General features: G+C 41.4%; 1 protein-coding gene across 1 annotated transcript in view; it reads right to left on the reverse strand.

Moving 5' to 3' along the window:
* LOC124137231 (cadherin EGF LAG seven-pass G-type receptor 1-like) overlaps positions 1–19,849 on the reverse strand; it is a 137,861-nt gene that overhangs the window by 55,844 nt on the left and 62,168 nt on the right. Inside the window, exons 6-10 of the mRNA XM_046503448.2 lie at positions 19,425–19,490; positions 9,167–9,286; positions 2,125–2,234; positions 1,254–1,403; positions 360–461 (exon numbers count right to left, since the gene is read on the reverse strand). Of these exons, the coding sequence (XP_046359404.1) occupies positions 360–461; positions 1,254–1,403; positions 2,125–2,234; positions 9,167–9,286; positions 19,425–19,490 (548 nt within the window). The remainder of the gene's footprint in view (positions 1–359; positions 462–1,253; positions 1,404–2,124; positions 2,235–9,166; positions 9,287–19,424; positions 19,491–19,849) is intronic.

Here is a 19,849-nt window from a genome sequence, read left to right on the forward strand (position 1 = left end):
CATTGTAGACCCATGAAGATTCCGGGGTAGAATAGGTCTTCAGCAACCCATGCTTGCCGTAAAAGGTGACTATGCTTGTCGTAAGAGGCGACTAACGGGATCGGGTGGTCAGGCTCGCTGACTTGGTTGATGCATGTCATCGATCCCAATTGCGTGGATCAATGCTCATGATATTAATCACAGGATTGTCTAGTCCAGACTCGATTATTTACAGACTGCCGCCATATAGCTGGAATATTGCTGAGTGCGGCGTTAAACAACAAATCAAACCAAAATCAATCAAAACTCCATTGCAACGTTGCTATGTCTATATGGATGCTGTGTCGTTACAAAACGGTACCATGCTGGCGGTTAAGTACCTGGCAGAAGGTCTGTGTTTGGTCAAACGTGGGGTAGATCTCGTCGGTACGGGCATACGTTGACCCTCCTTCCCGCCAGGTGATTGTCCGAGGGGTCACTCCCTGTCAAGGCAAGGGGAATACCATGCTTAATCACAAGTGTATCTGTGTCCAAGTTCAAATGAGGAGTCTAAAGTGATGCTGGTCCTAGATGCATTCCACTTGGGAAACCAGTGGGTATGGTCTGACAAACTAAGATCATCATCATGGCAAATCTAGGATTCGAACGAACGGTCATATGATTCTGTCACACCAAAGGGACACAACTCTGCACAGCGAATTGCGGCGCTTTAGACGACTGAGCCACCTGTTCCCCCGGTGATCAAGAAAGGAATATATTCCTCTGTGAGATACTGTTTACAGGGAGTAGGGAACATACTACAGTCTTAACAGCAATCGTGACAGCATAACCATTGTTGTCGATGTGATTATTTTATGATAATAATCGTGTCGATAATAGTGACACACATAAAAGTTTAACTTAAATATTTGAAAGGCTGACTTGAGACGATAAACAAGCAAATACAAGAGCATGTGTGTTGACGAGTATCCGCACAGAGGGAGGTAGTGTAGCATATGTGCTGACGAGCATCCGCACTGGGAGGGCATGGCCAGTACAAGATACATGTGTTTTGACGAGTATCCGGACAGAGGGGAGGTGGTATACCATATGTGTTGACGAGAATCCGCACTGGGAGGGGATCACCAGTACAAGGTACATGGGTGCTGACGAGTATCCGCAAAGAGCGGAAGTAGTGCATCGAGCGGACAAAGCCAGTACACCAGCCATGTGTATTAGAGAAGAAATCTCTGATTGACAGAATACTTCTTGTTGAGTAACTGAGTACAACTGACCTGTGTCTTGACGAGGATCTCGATGAGGTCGATGACGGTGGCGATATCAATGGGGTTGAGATACGTGTGGTCCTCCGTGTGGTTCAACAGCTTAAACGCCAGCTCCAGCACAGACATCTCATTGATGCCAGATGTGGTGAATTCATTGAACTGGAATCATCATCATCATCATCATGATCATCATAATCGGCAAAGTAATTACCAAGAATACATTTTTGTAAGACGCAGACTTTTCAGCAATCAGCAACAGCAATATTAAATCAAACTCACAAACAAGAATATACTCTACTAGCATATCCATCAACATTAGCATCAGCTACCTCTGCACATACAAAAGCAGAATGATTAATACAATTAACGTCACAATGTGAATTGTCATCATCCTAACCTGATGGATGAGTTTAACAATTATTGACATTATTCATTAATAAGCAAAACACGTCGGGAATAAAGTGCCGGGCACGAGAAAGTATACACCCAGGTTTGATGGTGACTGAAACAAACAAAAAGTGGTTATTCGATGGTGATGTATATTTGATACGGATATCATAGTTATGTTTTGGACCTTAAGATTCCAGTGTTTCGGCGACTGTTTTCGGCCTGGTAACGTTTTGATAACGTTTGTAATTGTTTAATCAAACCCAGTATTCTTTTGCCCGGCATTTCAGTTGCCCATCACAGTTGGTGAGGTTGCCAGAACAGTTCGCGTTATCGACAAATGTTTCTAAAATGTTTGTCCCTTAAAGGTTTCAACTCAAATTCATATTTAAGAGATGGTATTTATGACAGTAAGCATGAAAGTATCAATACAATAAATAACGATTACGGGAGAACGCCAGGATGCCCCGACCATAGAGCCCAAAATGAATACCTCTGTTTTGAGGTCCATGAGGTCTTCCGAGATGCAGTCATCGATGTGGGGGATGTCCCAGATGCCGTTGTTGTCGTTCTCTTGGAGCTGACAGGCTCTTGTCGCGTAGTCTGAAAGAGTGAGTTATTGGTGTGAGGGGGTAAGGCTGTCAGTTTTACTCGACGGTGCATGTGTCCCGTGCCATGTGTACACGGGCGGGTAGGTGAACCACTGCAGGTGAGCCCCTGTAGGTGAACAGCTGTAGGTGAACCACTGCAGGTGAGCCCCTGTAGGTGAACAGCTGCTTGTTGGTGTGCGCAAAGATCCATGTCGTTGGGGTTAAAAGCTACACTCAAGCAGCCAGGCTATAGTTTCTTGGTGTTACGCATTGAGGTAAATCTAATTATTGTTTGTTTTTTATGTTCTTTAACGCCACACACAGCAACATACCAGCTACATGACGGCGGTCCGTCCCACAAACAATTACGCTAACAGTAGTATGTTGTGTCACGTGTTGGAAAAGAAAGGTTAAACCTAAGCCTGTCCATATGATTTTGTGTGTTGTTTAACGCCGCACCTAGCAATATTCAAGCTATATGACGTCGGTCTGTACAAAAATCAAGTAAGGACAATACAATTCAGTGTTTGACCTCATGAGCATCGATCTACGCAATTTGGATACGATGTCATGCATCTACCAAGTCAGCGCCCCCGACCACCCGATCCCCAATGTTATGGGTCTCTTTCTGCCAACATGGGGTACTGGGGGGTCCAAAGGCGACCTCTCATGACTAAGAAGATTCAAATAACTTCAAATGAAATATTCTAAATAAAACATATTACCGGCGCTCAAAGAATTTTACATTGTGTGCAAGATATCCCCTCGTCTCTACGCATATATTGTGTTTGAAGCAAAAGCGACAATATATACCATTAGCACTAACTGGATAGTGGGTCATAGATATTTGTCTGTTTGGTGACCACCACCCCGCACCAAAAAAAAAAAATGTAATGGGATGACACACCAAGGACTGCAATTGGAGATTCTTAGACCTTCGGTTAAGACCTCTTAGATCCCTAGCTATGATGCCTTAGACCCTCGGTTATGATCCTTTAGACTCTAGGTTATGATCCCTTAGACTCTAGGTTATGATGGCTTAGACCCTCGGTTATGATCCCTTAGACTCTAGGTTATGATGCCTTAGACTCTAGGTTATGATGCCTTAGACTCTAGGTTATGATGCCTTAGACTCTAGGTTATGATGCCTTAGACTCTAGGTTATGATGCCTTAGACCCTTGGTTATGATGCCTTAGACTCTAGGTTATGATGCCTTAGACTCTAGGTTATGATGCCTTAGACTCTAGGCTATGATGCCTTAGACCCTTGGTTACGATGCCTTAGACTCTAGGTTATGATGCCTTAGATTCTAGGTTATGATGCCTTAGACTCTAGGTTATGATGCCTTAGACCCTTGGTTATGATCCCTTAGACTCTAGGTTATGATGCCTTAGACTCTAGGTTATGATCCCTTAGACTCTAGGTTATGATGCCTAAGACCCTTGGTTACGATGCCTTAGACTCTAGGTTATGATGCCTTAGACACTCGGTTATGATCCCTTAGACTCTAGGTTACGATGCCTTAGACTCTAGGTTATGATCCCTTAGACTCTAGGTTATGATGCCTTAGACCCTTGGTTATGATGCCTTAGACTCTAGGTTATGATGCCTTAGACACTCGGTTATGATGCCTTAGACTCTGGGAAAGGCTTTTGTCTCTTTATTTAAAAAAAACCTATGTAGTAATGGTAATATCTAACTACTGACTAACGAAATAATAAAATTGAGTTATCAAGCAAAGTGAGTCTTAGAAGTGAATTGAATGAAATTTGTCAGGACTGCAGATTGACCAAAAGACCCCGTCCTCCTTTAGCCCAGTCGTGTTGGGGGTCAGTGATGTAGTGTAGCACTGGGCAATTGACCTAGCATCTGCCAGGAATACAGAATAGAGTAGGTGATTATGTCCTACGCGTCTAATTATAGTGTTGTGGTGCACACGAACAAAGGACTTCAAACATTGCGTTCATGTGCATTACTGCACCCGGGTCATCGCCCCGACGAGCGAACACCTTGCCCTTACCGCTAGCCCCACAGTTCTTTGGAGAATGATTAAATACACTGTTTCATGATAGTTATAGGGACGTTAGGAGATTGCACCAATATCACAAAAAATAAGTCAATATATTCCAATTGCTTCTAAATTTCTTATTCAAAGAAATCAGAGAAAATTCATGTATTCAAATACGATCTGAATTAGAGGAACCTTTAATAGTAAATTTACATTACTTATCTAATCGGCTACGACACGGACCCTTATGTAAAGTCTTCATCTCTCTCGCCTTTGCCCAAGAAACAAAGTATTCATGTTTTCTCCCAGACAGGCTCTTTTATAACCCTGACGTGAGCTCGTATAAACAGCATTTAAATCATTATCCAATAGTTTTATTCATAAACACATTAATCGTGAGTAATGGTTGATTTTTTTTCCAACTTTAAATCACTTTCCCCACTCAGTGGCTTGCTGATCACGTTTATAAACTTCAAGTAACTTTTGATGTCTTTTTCTGCAGTGCAATGATTAACACAAATGTACATTTGAGATAAGCCAAAGTCACGCCGTTATACCACACACAGCTTTAATGTTATTTTCATGTACAGGAATCTCTTAAAGATGCTTGAAGCTGCAATGATGAGAGGGGGTTCTACCATCAGAGAAAGACCTTCTGATTTTGTCTAGACAGGCATCAAACGCTGAAAACTTGGCCAGATAATAGTTTATTAGTTGCCGGGCTAGCAGCAAGGTCACGTCACTCACACAAGGTCAGAGAGAGGATATGAGTTATTTACATCCCCGATCCATCAAAGGTGACAACTGGAACTGTCATCCTCAGCAGCCTATAGAGATAAGCATGAAACCATTGGAGAAATCCTCTCCGCTCCCTCCTCCAGTCGAGGCTTTCAATGACTGCCTGCTGCCAACCAGTATAGCAGATAGGTGTCGTAACAGGATGATGGAAGTCAAAAGGGTTTCGCCTCAATCGATAAGCAACTCTGGAATTCTTTATAGAGCATGGTTGTGAATGTGCGTGTTATTTGCTGATCCTCCAAATGCGCATTGTGGCTGATGAGGACGCAGGAAACTGTTTCATCGTTAACCACGGCTGGTCTGGTCCTCTGTAGGAAGGACGGCACCATTGTATTTGGTGGGAAGGTGTCTGTGGCTGATCATAATATACATCACCATACCTAGTCTGTTCAGTTTTGCCTTCTACAGACGGTCGGAACAGAACCGCTAATCAACTCTGGGGAAAATACCTTGGTGTCTTGAAACCGTTAGCAAGATCAATGGGTATATAATTTTCTGCTCGGATGTAATTTTTGGTATATCGACAGAATGTTCCTTTGGAAGTAAGGAAAAACTGGGAAAATTATATACGTTATCTTTTCCTATTATATGGGTTAGATGGAAATCAAGGGTCTGATATAAAACCGTGAATGTATAATTTTCAGTTCTTCTGAGTGAAGATTGTTGGTGGCTAACATGACCTTAATAAATAGATAATATTATAGTTTCGAATTATTACTGTTCGTATTCTTAAATTATTAGGGGGCACGAGTGGCCCAGTCGTCAAAGGCGCTGCGATTCGCTGTGCTGAGTTGCGTCCCTTGGTCACGCCAGAAACGCCATTGTGGGTTCGAATCCCGGTTCGCCCCGATTATGTTTCTAGGTTTGTCAGCACCATACCCGTGCTCGTGGGTTTAACCGAAGTGGTAAAAGTCGGAGACCTGCATCACTTCGGGCTTTCCTCCCACATTAAGCTGACACGCCGCGATATAACTGGAATAATGTTAAAAGCGGCGCTAAACCCAACTCACTCACTAAAACTATTATTGTTTATTAAAATATGTTTAAGTTGAATTTGACACCAATTCATTTCAATGTTATTATGACAGGATAAAGATGGTTGTGAATAAAGTTACTTCATTTCTTTCTATACATAGGTTAATCAAATCATATCACAATCGAATGCGTATTTTACGCATCAATATAATTCCCCAAAACAATTTCGCCATGTGCCATGTAAGTATGTATGTTTTATTGCAGGTCTTCAGGCAAAGATATAGTCTTCTATTTGGCAAAGGTTACATGTACTTAAAGAGGAAACGTGAACATGTTTTTTCCGGATCTTCAAGAAACAGCTGTGCTATCACAGACTAAAACATCTGGAAGTAAATTTGCTTATGACCTTTCGCGTCGACACACACCAATACAATATAAAGATCTGTGGCATTTAATCAGTGCCCTGCACGGACTAATCAGATTCCCAATGCTCGTGCTCGTCTCCACCTTAAGCTTGTTGTGTCTGGTCGATCAGTTAGCGTGACCCCTCAACTTGCACATAAAACACCGGTAAATATTTAAGGATGAACCCCATTGACCACGAACACATTGACCGGGACGATGTGCTGAATCACTACAGAGTACGAAACAGACTTTTCCGAGCATGATGAAGAAGGCTTAGGATGTAAGCACTGGCAAGCCGATAGTGATTTGCATCTCATCAATAGACGTGTTGTATATACAGACACTGGTATTTACTCGCCAGATTTGGTTATCATAATGAAAACATTGATCAGAATCGACTGAACCATGATACACCCTGGTTTGCTGGTCAGGGCTTCACAAAGCGTCTTAGCTATTGGAAGTCCATGTTAAGCGTATGGAATTACGACCGAGTCTTATAATGCTTTGTGGAACAAGATCGCCAGATTCCAATATTTCTGATCCAATTTCATATCCGCACTCAGTAACGAGAGCTTCAGGTCTGCTGCATGGAAATCTGTATCCTGAATTCGCTCCAACAACACTCCCTTATCCGGCAGACCTATACCTAAGAGAGAGAATGTATGGATGTCCAACTGCATTTTTATTAGGAACACAAAGTTATTACCCTTGTTGTTTTGACACGTACATATATATGCCATCTGCATCCTAGCATCATCACCTAATAAAGGGGTATATACTTCGAAACGTTGTGTTCCTCAAAACAAAGAAGTTGACATCCATAAATTCTCTCTCATATATAGCAATTATTTATGTCACTCAAAGACTAGAACTACATGTATACCTGTTCTGGAACATGTATAGGACTTGGCCTTGCTTCAAGAAGCAGCCCCAGTACTACGAGTCTAACTCTCATCGACTCACGACGGTCGTAGCGCTACAAAACGGAACCCAGTTACCTTGGTTTTCCAAAATGGAAAGTAACTTGAAATAGGAAATCTACAAACTGTTGCATTAGCGTTCCACCCACTAACTGAACATAACATAAATACATGTACATAAATACAATACGTTTCGTTTCCTTCAGATTATGTGTGCATCATTCCATAATTTGAATTGGATCTCTCTTTGCTTTGCTCTCCCTCGAGCTACTTTTTTCATCTTTGTCTGCCCAGTTACATGTGGTTTAGAGACGGCTGTGCGAACTTGAGTACCTGATTGTGCTGGATGCGCTGTACTTTTTCAATGCAAGTGTCCACTCCAGTTTATCTGCACCAGACAGTTCTTCATACGTCGAGTCACTTTATCAATAGGCTTACATGCCCAAACCGTCTCTCACAGCATCCCTCGACTGTAGGTTTATACCATTACCATTCCACGAAGCTACACGTGCTCTGGGCCTCTTTCTACAAAGGTATCTCATCAATACGCCTATCGTCATACTGTTATAGTACTGAGTTACTATTGTCGTTGCGCTGGGGTCTTTTTGTGTACGAGTACCTGGATTTACCGTATTCGACGTAATAAGCGCCCACGGCGCTTTCAAAATTAGAAATAGGGGGCTGTTATTAGAATATCATTTTGGTAAAAAACAAACAGAGTTGAATGGTAAATTTCTTGGTTTATGCTGACAGCCTGAAATGTTTATATACGGCAGATATATTGTTCCAGAATTTAATTGCCCATAATTGCACATGAGTGCGTATTATACGCGAACAAATAATTCTTGTGTACATTGATCAATCGGAAGGGGTGCTAATTGGGATTGTTCGCTAGCCAATATATTAGGAAATATCGCCGTGGGCGCTTATAAGAGCGGGGCGCTTATTACGTTGAATACGGTATGTACAATTTTGGGTCTCATCTATTTAGAAACATGAACGTCATGAAACAGTGAAACGTGGAACTGCGGAACACTAGAAACTGAAAATGGGCCAGGGTCAGGATAGGACCATAGTGCATCATTAACTTGAACCACGGATGACGCGATATCCATCGATGGTCCTAGGTTAGATAGGCCCTGAGTACCTCATGCTTATCGTAAATGCTACAATGGAGGATCCAGTGGCCAGACTGTGTGATTGCGTGAGTTGTTGCTCAGACCCGTGAAGACGTGGGTTAGAATAGATCTTCAACAACCCATGCTTGTTGTAAGAGGCGACTAACGGGATCGGGTGGTCAGACTCGCTGACATGGTTGATCCATGTCATCGTATCCTAATTGCGCAGATCGATGCACGTGATGTCAATCACTCGATTGTCTGCTCCAGACTCGATTATTTACAGACCGCCGTCATATAGCTGGAATATTGCTGAGTGCGGCGTTGAACAACTAATAAACAAAAAAATCATGCTATCACTCATTGGTTTCTTTGTTCCAGGTCGTTGGATAATATTTGGAAAGGGGCGGTCGGGTAGCCTAGTGGTTAAAGCGTTCGCTCGTCACGCCGAAGACCCGGGTTCGATTCTCGACATGGGTCGATGTGTGAAGCCCATTTCTGGTGTCCTCGCCGTGATATTGCTGGAATATTGCTAAAAGCGGCGTAAAACCATACTCACTCACTCACTCACTCACTCAATATTTAGAAAATTGCTACCTGTGGCTTTAAACATCATCCAATCACGAATTCTGTTTTCGGCAAACATGGGGTACGGAGGGCTAGTCTGATCAACCTCTTCACGGGACCATCATTGAGCAATTGGCCAAGCATGGTACCTACCCACAGTGAGGTTCTTCTGTTCCGCTGCCTCCTGCCCAGGGCACACGATGCTGATGTTGTTCTCCGCCTTCGTCCTCGTCCACTCGATGTTCTCCACCGTTTCTCTGTTACACTGGGCACCTGGAGAGACAAGGCGACAGGCATGTATAGAGGAAGCCATCGAGCGATAAACATAAGCTGGAAGACCTAAAGTAACACGTGACATATATAGTTTACAAAGGCATTCCCTGTATGCCCAGGATCCACGTGTCATAACTTGTCCAGCAAATAGGATCAATGTGAAAAAACATCCAAGCGCCCAAAACAGCATGGTAATCTGTGCCTCTTTGGTTTGTGTGTTTGTTTATTAGTTGTTCAACGCCGCACTCAGCAATATTCCAGCTATATGACGGCGGTCTGTAAATAATCGAGTTTGGACCTGACAATCCAGTGATTGACATCATGAGCATCGATCCACACAACTGGGATACGATGACATGCATCAACCAAATCAGCGAGCCTGTCCACCCGATCCCTTTAGTCGCCTATTACGACAAGCATAGTCGCTTTTTTACGGTAGGCATTGTTTGCTGAGGACCTATTTTACCACGGATCTTCACGGGTCGTGCCTCTTTTGGGAGATTAAGCATTGAGTGAACATTCGCAAATTACCTTCAATTAGTCACCAAACAATTATGAAATGTCGATAATAATCATAGTTCTTCTAATGACAATTCGCAATTCCGTATGCCATTCTCTTCATAACCAATACCTCCTTTTAAAACATATTACGTATTGAGCCCTGGATGACGTCATTTATTTATTTGTTTTCCTTTGACTTTCCACTAAATAAATTAACGTGTACATGAAGGTATTGTACTTTATACCAACTTTTATAATCATATCGAGTCGAATTATACTTTATTGAAAGTTCACCTAATAAATGTTCATAGCTTATCCCACTCTGAATATGCCATAGCAGGTGCCTTTTTAACTTAATCAGAATGAGGCGATCAATAGATATGATATTATATCAGCTGGTCAAATCTGTTCGTGTGAGTCGTAAGTGCTATTCTATAATACCATTGTATCTAGGCATGCCTTGTATTGTTCTTTATCAAAATCCATAAAATCCATTGATATTTTAATATTTTGATACTTTAATACAATTTAATCTAACATGAGTAAGGAAGTAAGTCAACGAGTGCAGAACATAATGTTCTCTAAATAAAAAATGTTTCAATGCCTTCTCATTTACTCAAGAGCTACGATGACGTCAATTCCCGTTTGGAAAAAAAGAACGCCAGTCTCACATTGAACAGAGTCGGTAAACAAATCAATACAAACGATCGATTCGTTCGGATCATTGTACCACCTGTGAAGGGACAGCATGCAGTGGTGGTGTTCCTTTGTGGGTGCAATTATTGCCAAAAACATCAAAGTAGCAACCCAAACACATACATCACTTTGACAAAAACTCTGCAAACTTGCCACATAATTTTAACTATCTAAAGATTGTATTACATCCGCGTTCGAACGAAAAAGCTTTAAATGTGTTGTATCACAAGCCTAGTTTAAACTGTGTCTCTTTGCTCTACACCATGTTATCCTCTCAAGATGGCAATACATTCGTGTTTACGATGGCAAAGATCAAAGAAATCTTTCGGCGTAGTCGTGTCGGTATACGTTTGTTTGCCGTGATCGATGGTTTTGCGTGTTCAAAGATAAACCACCTAAAGATAAGGAACATTATTTTAAAAAAACGAACTGATGTTTTCAATTGTCAACAAAAAAAGCGGGAAATGTCGTTAATCTGTTTTTTCTTAAAGTCATATATTCCCAAGGGAATTGAAATGTCATTTATTAGGAGAAATTACAAGACTGTTTTGTTACATTGTCTGCCAAACAATTGTCTGAAGAATATTCATTCTAAAACAATCTGCATATTGTCTCTGAACTGTTCTGGAGGACGATGTATTAACAACTTTCATTTTAGAATAATGTTATATAAGTATACTCACCGCAAAAGAAACGTGAACCATAGAAACATATATAGACATATGTACGTTAAGCAGATATGTTTCCAATGTGTACCACTTTATAACAAAACTTACAATCAGTCAAGTGTTTCCGCAGAGTGTCGTTATTCCTATCACGATATGCGGCACGTGATTTCCAAACTTTACACGCTTATCCTGCACGAGACAAATGGTGCATCTCGAGTCATGGATCTATGACGTCACATGTGATGCGTTCATGAGCACCGGTTCACACAACATACCAGTATGTTCATTGTGCATCGAGCCAATCTAATATCGCTTGAATATAGGTCTTCATATAATAACCAACGTGTATGGTATTCGCGTTTCTTTTGGCGGTGAGTATATATTCGACGACCTTAAAAGCGTTGCATGTGTTTGATTTAAGACTATAGCTTACTTATTTTCATTTGTATTAAATCATAATTGAAAACACGGTGATTATGTTAGAAGAATCTTTGCAAATAGTCGATGTCAGGGAAACCGAATAGTGTTTGTTGTCACGGTATTGGCGAGTCGTGGCAGAAATGGTAATCTGCAATGTCAGGAATTGAGACACAATTCCACACGAACACGCGAATCATGGCACATGTTGTTTCAAAGTGCATCACTCATGACACCGAGAGTATTTACAGGTGAAGGGTTTCACCGCCGTTATTAATCTTTATATTATCAAGTGACACTGTGCGTGGAACTCTCGATCAGAATCACAATGGCAATAGAGCACTTCAGTCTGATCCTAACAGAACTGCCGCGGGTTGAACGAGTCTCCCTGTTTTTTATGTGTATACTTTCTAAAGGGTATCTCATGGCTGCCCTCATCGGAGATCAGAGTGTACATCATTAGGGGCGTTATAGCTCGCCCTTGTATTTGTCATATGCTTATTTCAGGAGCGGAGTCACGACAAATGGCGGAACGGTCCACACCGATATAAATTGTGTTACAGGAAGACAAAGCGCGATCAAATGGTCAGTCTCAGCAAGTTTGTGTCGAATCGCTCAAGTCTCTTCAATGAGAATATCGGCTAACGAACCACTTTCTAACAACTACCCACAACCGTCATCGTTCATACGAATTTCAAATATAAAGTCATTGGATTTCGACCTTGGCCGCTGTTTATAAAACTGTAAACATTCGCGAAAACTTGGTGTCATCACTGATTTTGAGTGATCCAATTATATTATTTTCACCACTATTTTGCCGTTTGCGCCAAAGGAATCTGTTTAGGCAGATAATTGAGACTATTCTCTGGCGTTCACGTTTTATATTTATATGTTACTGGCAAACATGTGTTTGATAAGGGCATACACAGAACCGGAAACTACAGGACTCTTCCCGAATTCATCCGGGATCTTGCAAATGATCTCATTGATAAATGTAAACATATAGAAAAGAATTCCAAATCACATATAATTAGAAATTTGATAATGTCCGGTTGTTAATCAGTAACAAGCAATCCAAATTTCAATTGGCCGATCACAGCAAAGATCAACACATTAAAATGCGTGGGTTGGTATTTCCTGTATTCTCTAGAGGTGTTTTTCCTGCGTAACGAAAGGACAAAACAGTTTACAAATCTAAACTTTTCACAAACTTTCCTCCAGAAACGGAATTTGAACGTAAATTATATCAGTCATCAACCCCAGGACCGTGGTACAGTCATGACAAGTACATGATACGCGAAAAGGCTAGCGCACCTTGCCCTTCCGGCGATATCCGCCACAGAACGCGCAAAGGTAAGCCAGTTGTTGACCAGGAAGGAATACCGGAACACGGGAACACGGGAACACGGGAACAAGGGAACACATGGTCTAGACAGGGACCGCATCGGACGCATCTTCCAACACCGATGCGTCAGATTGTCCTCCACAAATTGATATAATCAGTTTAAACATTACCCCAGGGACAAAACGCTTCCCCACCAAGGTGCTAAGAAAACGATTTTTAAAATCGTAAGATCTATTATCGTTTGACACAATAAATTATCCACTAAAGACAAGAAAATCTGAAATCAATTTGTTATGGAGTAACCCAGGTTACAACACAGAGGAAAATATAAGTGCGCATGTGAACTTCGAGCCACAAGTTTACCAAGAAACAAAGGACTCCTGATAACGAGAGGCAACTACATAGGAACCTTGAAACAGCACCATTGACTTGAAGGAGTGCTCCAGTGCGGCATCAGTCAACGAACATTATGCAGATTGTGTGAGCGGCGTTTGCTAACGGTAGGGCAGGGCATGTTTACTCTGTTAGCGAACACCTGGTGTCATCACTGCTTTTCAGTGATCTATTCATATAATTTCCACTGTTGTTTTGCCGCTTACGACTAATGGAATCTGTTTCGGCAGAATGGGAGTGAGTTGGGTTTAACGCCGCTTTAAACAGTATTCCAGTTATTCTGCGGTGTGTCAGCTTAATGTGGGAAGGAAGTGATGCAGGTCTCAGACGTTTACAACTTCGGTGAAACCCACGAGCACGGGTATGGTGCTGACAAACCTAGAAACAGAATCGGGGCGAAACGGGATTCGAACCATCAATCATAGGTTTCTGGCGAGCCCAAGGGACGCAACCCTGCACAGCGAATCGCGGCGCCTTGGACGACTGGGCCACCCGTGCCCCGTTTCGGCGGATAATCAAGACTGGTTATTCTCTGGCTTCGATGTTTTATATTATAAGACGAGTACGCCACATAGCATGTTGCCCAGTGTGCTCAGTGTGAAACAAAGACATTGTTTCCATAAAAATATGTAGTCATTAATTGATAAATTTACAGACATCATTAAATCAAGGATAGTAGACACATTTGAATGATAACGACCTAGAACTGCCATTCACCGAACCTTCGTTCTCTTGAAAACCAAGCAACTGATCATGAAAGGTCGCGACCCAGTTTCAAAGCCTCTTCTTATCTGGATCAACATTTTCTTTGCACAGCCCATTAGGCACATGAACATGGTGCTCCATAAGTGATGAAGAAGATGATCAGAGCTGCAAGAATACGCTTCAGTTATCCATTTGGAGTCGAGTAGGTTGAAATACTCTCTAAATGTTAATATACACCAATCATCCACCCGGCACAAATGGACCTGGTTTGACATGAAACCTCCAAGTGACCATTACCTTTGACCTTGCTCATACATGACGGTATCAAATAAGTATCCTACAAGAAGACCCCTCTTTCCTTTTCCTTAACTTGCACAATTGTGTTTCGTTTGGTTTGTTGATTAACGCCGCACTCGGACCAATGTGAAAAACCTCCAAGCGCCCTAAACAGCATGGTAATCTGTGCCTCTTTGGTTTGTTTGTTTGTTAGTTGTTTAACACCGCACTCATCCATATTCCAGCTATATGACGTCGATCTGTAAATAATCGAGTCTGGACCACACAATCCAGTGATTGACATCATGAGCATCGATCCACGCAATTGGGATCGATGACATGCACCAACCAAGTCAGCGAGCCTGACCACCCGATCCCTTTTGCCGCCTCTTACGAAAAGCATAGTCGCTGTACAAAGACTTGTCCCTTGAAAACACGACAAACCATTCAGAATCCACATATGAAAAATAAATATTTTGTCAAAGAATACATCCTTGATATTTTATCATTTACAGTGAGTGAGTCAGTGACTGAGTGATTGAGTGAGTGAGTGAGTATAGTTTGACGCAGCTTTTAGCTTTTATTGCAATATTGCAGCAGTATCAAAGTGGAGGATACCAGAAATGGACTTCACACAATGAACCCATGTAGGAATCGAACCCGGATTTTCGACGTTGACCATTCTAACCACTAGGCTACCTATAACGTTTTACCGTAGACATGTGGAAGATATTTCCAATTTTGACGCATCAGTGACAAAGATGTCTGATGTAATTCCTTAGTTTGACTTGTACCATATGTTGTTGTGTTTCTCCAAGTGAACAACTGACTTTCCCTTGCATGTGTTTGGGACAGGTGTTGGTCAGGTGGGGCAGGATAAGCTCGCCTTTTCGCGAACACCTGGTATCATCACTATGTGATAGTTATTCATAAACACATGCTTATGATATAGTCGTAATCGTACCATCGACTCTGCTTTTAAATTATTTTTTTTTATTTATTTTTTTGTCGCTTGTATTTACAATATTAAGCAAACTTAAGCTAAAACAGCACAAGCAAAACATAATTCGATTTAACGCACACCAGTTAATTGTATATTGTCTTGTATGGATTGGGTGTAATATATATATTATTAGCGACTTTCCAACCAGGCCAGACATTATTAGGAACTAATGTCTCTATGATATTACCGTTATACATCAGTCACATATATCGTCAGTTATCGATAAATAATTTCACACTCAGGCGAATATTACATGTAGCGTTACCTCTACTTATGAATCATTCTGCTGATTGTCCGTCGCTAAATCTACTCCATATGAATGCCTATTTGCTCCAGACAGCGGAAGCATAAATAGCCAATATAGTTGCAAAAATGTCATCTTTCGTTTCCTTCGTATTATCTCAACTATAGATTAACAATGATCGCAGTGACATAACCTGTGCGCATTCGCTGTGTGTGTCCGATACTTCACCAAACCCATATTATGTGTGTCGATTTCCTTTGCAAATTGACTCTTTATTGACAAACCAAATTGAAAAGTGTGGTCAAAATATTAATTCTGTTTGCAGAACTGTTAGATGTAGGGTTTAATCGAATGCAGTTTCAACGCATTGACAAGATCAGTGTTTGAACGGGGAAACGTTTACTATCCTATTCCGCCGGATAACTCCGTTCCGCCGACAAGAACGCGTTTGTCGCCACGGTGTGCGAATGAATTAACAACAGGGACTGTATCTATTAAACTGCACTTTTCATCTTTATTCCACTTTACTTGTATGTACTTGCGTTGCGGGAACTGATCAAATTGCAATTTTATATACATAGATAAACTTCTAACTGAAATTCAATCATTGAGCGTTGAATTCTTGACCAGACAAATTCGCACATCTCCCCAACTGTCGAGGAGATCTCGATGAAACGAAATAGCACAGGACGGGGATTACCTTACTGCACCGAGCAAAATAAATTCTCCAAGAGACGATTGAATTTCTCGCGAATACAAACTAAGTTAGCAGTTTGGAATGTTTAGAGCCTTCTTGGGAAACTTTGTTTGTGGAATAACTTTTTAGCTTGATGTGAATTTTAGAGAATGAATTTCAAATCATTTGTAGTCAGCACTTTAATGCCCTAAACGCCTTACCGCTTTAACGTTCGTTGCTCTGCTGGGAAACTGTACTGCAATAACATGAAGTTAACCCGAGCTCAAATAACTCAAAACATCGTTTAAGTCGAATACTTAGGTCTAATATTGGCATTTCACTTGTGTGAAACTAAGGACAGATCGATAGAACTTCGATTTTTATAAGTTGACATTTTGCTTTTCGATGTCAAAGCACTGTGCGTAGTTCCATCCACTACTTCATAGAACAGGAATAAGACTACCCTCGTTATAACGCCACGGCTTGCCATATATCGGTCATTGTTGTTACTCAAAATATGATGAAATACAAACGTGTAGAATATCTGCGTTTGGTGTCATAACAACATAGCATAAACTAATCTTAAGATTAAGTTCATTATTCAAGAAACCTACTTCTTCAATTCCGAATTTGCAACAAATGACAGGTCTCAAATCCTATAAAACCTCTTTAATTGGCACCGCCTCTCTAAACTGCGTAAAAACAATCATTTGAGAAAGATGCATTACCACGGCAGAATGGGATTAATGAGTTCTTCAGCTTAGTAACTCAACGCGATCATATTTCATAGCAAACTTTTACCATCAAGACAGCAGTCGATCTGAAACAATATTTCATTTCAAACGGCACGAAAGTTTCTAAATGCAACACTGGCGGATAAAACCGCAAGCATAAACTAGAGGAAGAAGTGAGATTATGTGGAGGATGCTAGTTCCACGAGACAAGACCTCCGATAGGAATGGTCGTAAAGAGAACTAAAGGCGGGCAGAAGAACGGTAATCACCAGAAGTTTCTGATCTATATCGTCATTCCTGCCAGAACTCGAATGATGGCATGCTTCATAAGTTCAATTTACAAGTTTCTTGCGTGCATCCTCTCCGTGGCTGGACCGCCAGGGCCGCAAGCTGATCGTGTTCCCTGGCATGATGGTTGCAGCAGCAAGCTCTGTATCCAGAAACCTGCACATTTTCTAGAGAGATCCGATCGTAATGGATAACGGGCTGCCCTTTACTCGTGGATAATTAAGTAATCGACCTTGTCTTTGGAAAAAATCTATTTCAATCACATGATAGAAATGTGTCATTGAAATTGAAAACGTGATTTGCTGTTGGGATCAATTTGCAGGGAATTACTTGTGTATTTTACCACCTTGATCACAGAGTACTTCCATTGTTCCTTGACATGTGCTTGAAGATTTTCACATTTTTTTCTATGTCTACTCCAATTGAAAGAATTATCCACTACTTTCAATCTGGTTTTCTATTTCCGAAAGAAGATTGACTACTCCGCATATGTGGCAATAGACAGCTTCAAGAGGATCAAAGTTAGTTACAGAGAAGGAGGAGGGGTCATTCACTCCTACGATTGGAGTTCTTTAAGTCAGAAACCATCTCTTTGTCCTTTGTCCAGATAGGCCCAATTCATTCAACATATTAAAACTTTCGATTGCAAGAGAGTTCCAGAGAAAGTTGGCGCCATAACAACCCTGACGGCATCACACCGGGCACCCAAATTACTTCAGTTGATTTTGTCAACTATTGTTCCTACTTCCATAATGTGCATACCAAAATTAATGTGAAGAAATAAGAAAATATTAGTTTGTGGCTCTATCAGTTAATGATATGCATAGAGTTATATACGCCAATATCAGATATAGTTCTTCTCATGGCATAAACGGGGTTCCATATATTGCTGACAGTGCCTTGTGTACAAACATGCACATATCCCAATAACAGTGGGTCGGACCAACAGGTTTCAAAGCTATGTTCCCAATACCATGTAGTAGTTTCTTTGTTTGTTTGTTGTTTAACGACGCACTCAGCAATATTTCAGCTATATGACGGCGGTCTGTAAATAATCGAGTCTGGACCAGACAATCCAGTCAATGATATCTTGAGCATCGATCTACGCATTTAGGATACGATGACATGCATCAATCAAGTCAGCGAGTCTGACCACCTAATCCCGTTAGTCGCCTGTTCCGACAAGCATGGGTTGCTGAAGGCCTTTTCTAACCCGGATCTTGACGGGTACCATGTGGTCGTGAGTGAGTGAGTGAGTGAGTGAGTGTGGTTTTACGCCGCTTTTAGCTTACATTGGGAATCGAACCCGGGTCTTCGGCGTGACGCTATAACCACTAGGCTACCCGACCGCCCCAGTAGTAGTAGTAGTAGTAGTAGTAGTAGTAGTAGTAGTAGTAGTAGTAGTAGTTGGGACCACAAAAGGCATATTTTCATAACTAATATTGGTGATCGCTGCACCGAAATGCCCCTATTAGAGGCGCCCCTGTTATAATCTTTGGGCTGTCAGCACCGTCCCAGTGCTCGTGGGTTTCACCAAAGCGGTACACGTCTTGGGCTTGCATCACATGGCTCCCTCCTACATAATGCTGACACGCTTTGTGGTAACTGTATAACACTGATCAAACCATCGACAAACGTCGCTCAAGCAATGGTCAGTTACCGCCATATGAATGTCAGGTGAATTCACCTTCAGATAAAATGACCTTCAATTAATATCTGGTCTGTTGAGTGTGTTCATGTACTGACTTCAACGAATATATATCATAATGTAACAGAACGTATTACTCACGTGTTTATAGTCAATAATGAGTATCGGTACTTCTATCACATACAGATGTAAATGATTATGTCAACTGACACACATAAAGACCATGATGTTTTTCTCTTCTGGTGACCGGGTAACTCTGTTGATCGTCTTTCAAATGGCGAATATACAACTGGTGTTACCCTCATGCTGAGGCATTAGAATCCTTATCAATCATGCACAATACGTAAATAAGCGAGCAACATGCGAAATGAACAATGCTGTGTACGACAACATACGAGAAGCCAGGTTACACAATGTGACCACCCGATTCTCATTAACTTGGCTCTTATGACTAACTAGGGGAACTTGAGGCCCCTCAGTCCCAGCCCGGGATTCCCCAGGGTGGCGATGACATGCAACGAGCAAAGACCACACACATGCTTACCAATGAGGTCGCTGCAGAAATTGTCACATGTTTCAGCGGCAATCTTCTCTGTGAAGCACTCACCAGCTGCAAAAAAAGAATGGTTTATTTATTCCAATAATTATCTTCATTTGATGTAGCTTAAAACATTGTTATTTTGCTAGAAAGCGAGTTGACCGAGCTGTAGCTCCACTCTTCCTTTGTCCTAAACACTTTTGAAGTTTGAGAAATCAGATAAATAAGTCCGATAAATCCTCTTTTGTGATCATGCCGTTACCCATCTTTATTAACTTTACCCTTTGATGGGTCTGTGAAATAAAGAACACATAAAAATGTTGACTGTAGATGTTATCATCAGAGAAATTAAGATTAAAACTTCCTTACCGAAGCGCAAACGCTACATATAATACAAATGTGTTGTCTGTGATGCAGCAGTGTTATGAGTG

This window comes from Haliotis rufescens, unplaced genomic scaffold (assembly GCF_023055435.1).
Source record: "Haliotis rufescens isolate VD_foot unplaced genomic scaffold, xgHalRufe1.0.p SCAF_11, whole genome shotgun sequence".
In the NCBI taxonomy this organism is placed as follows: domain Eukaryota; kingdom Metazoa; phylum Mollusca; class Gastropoda; order Lepetellida; family Haliotidae; genus Haliotis; species Haliotis rufescens.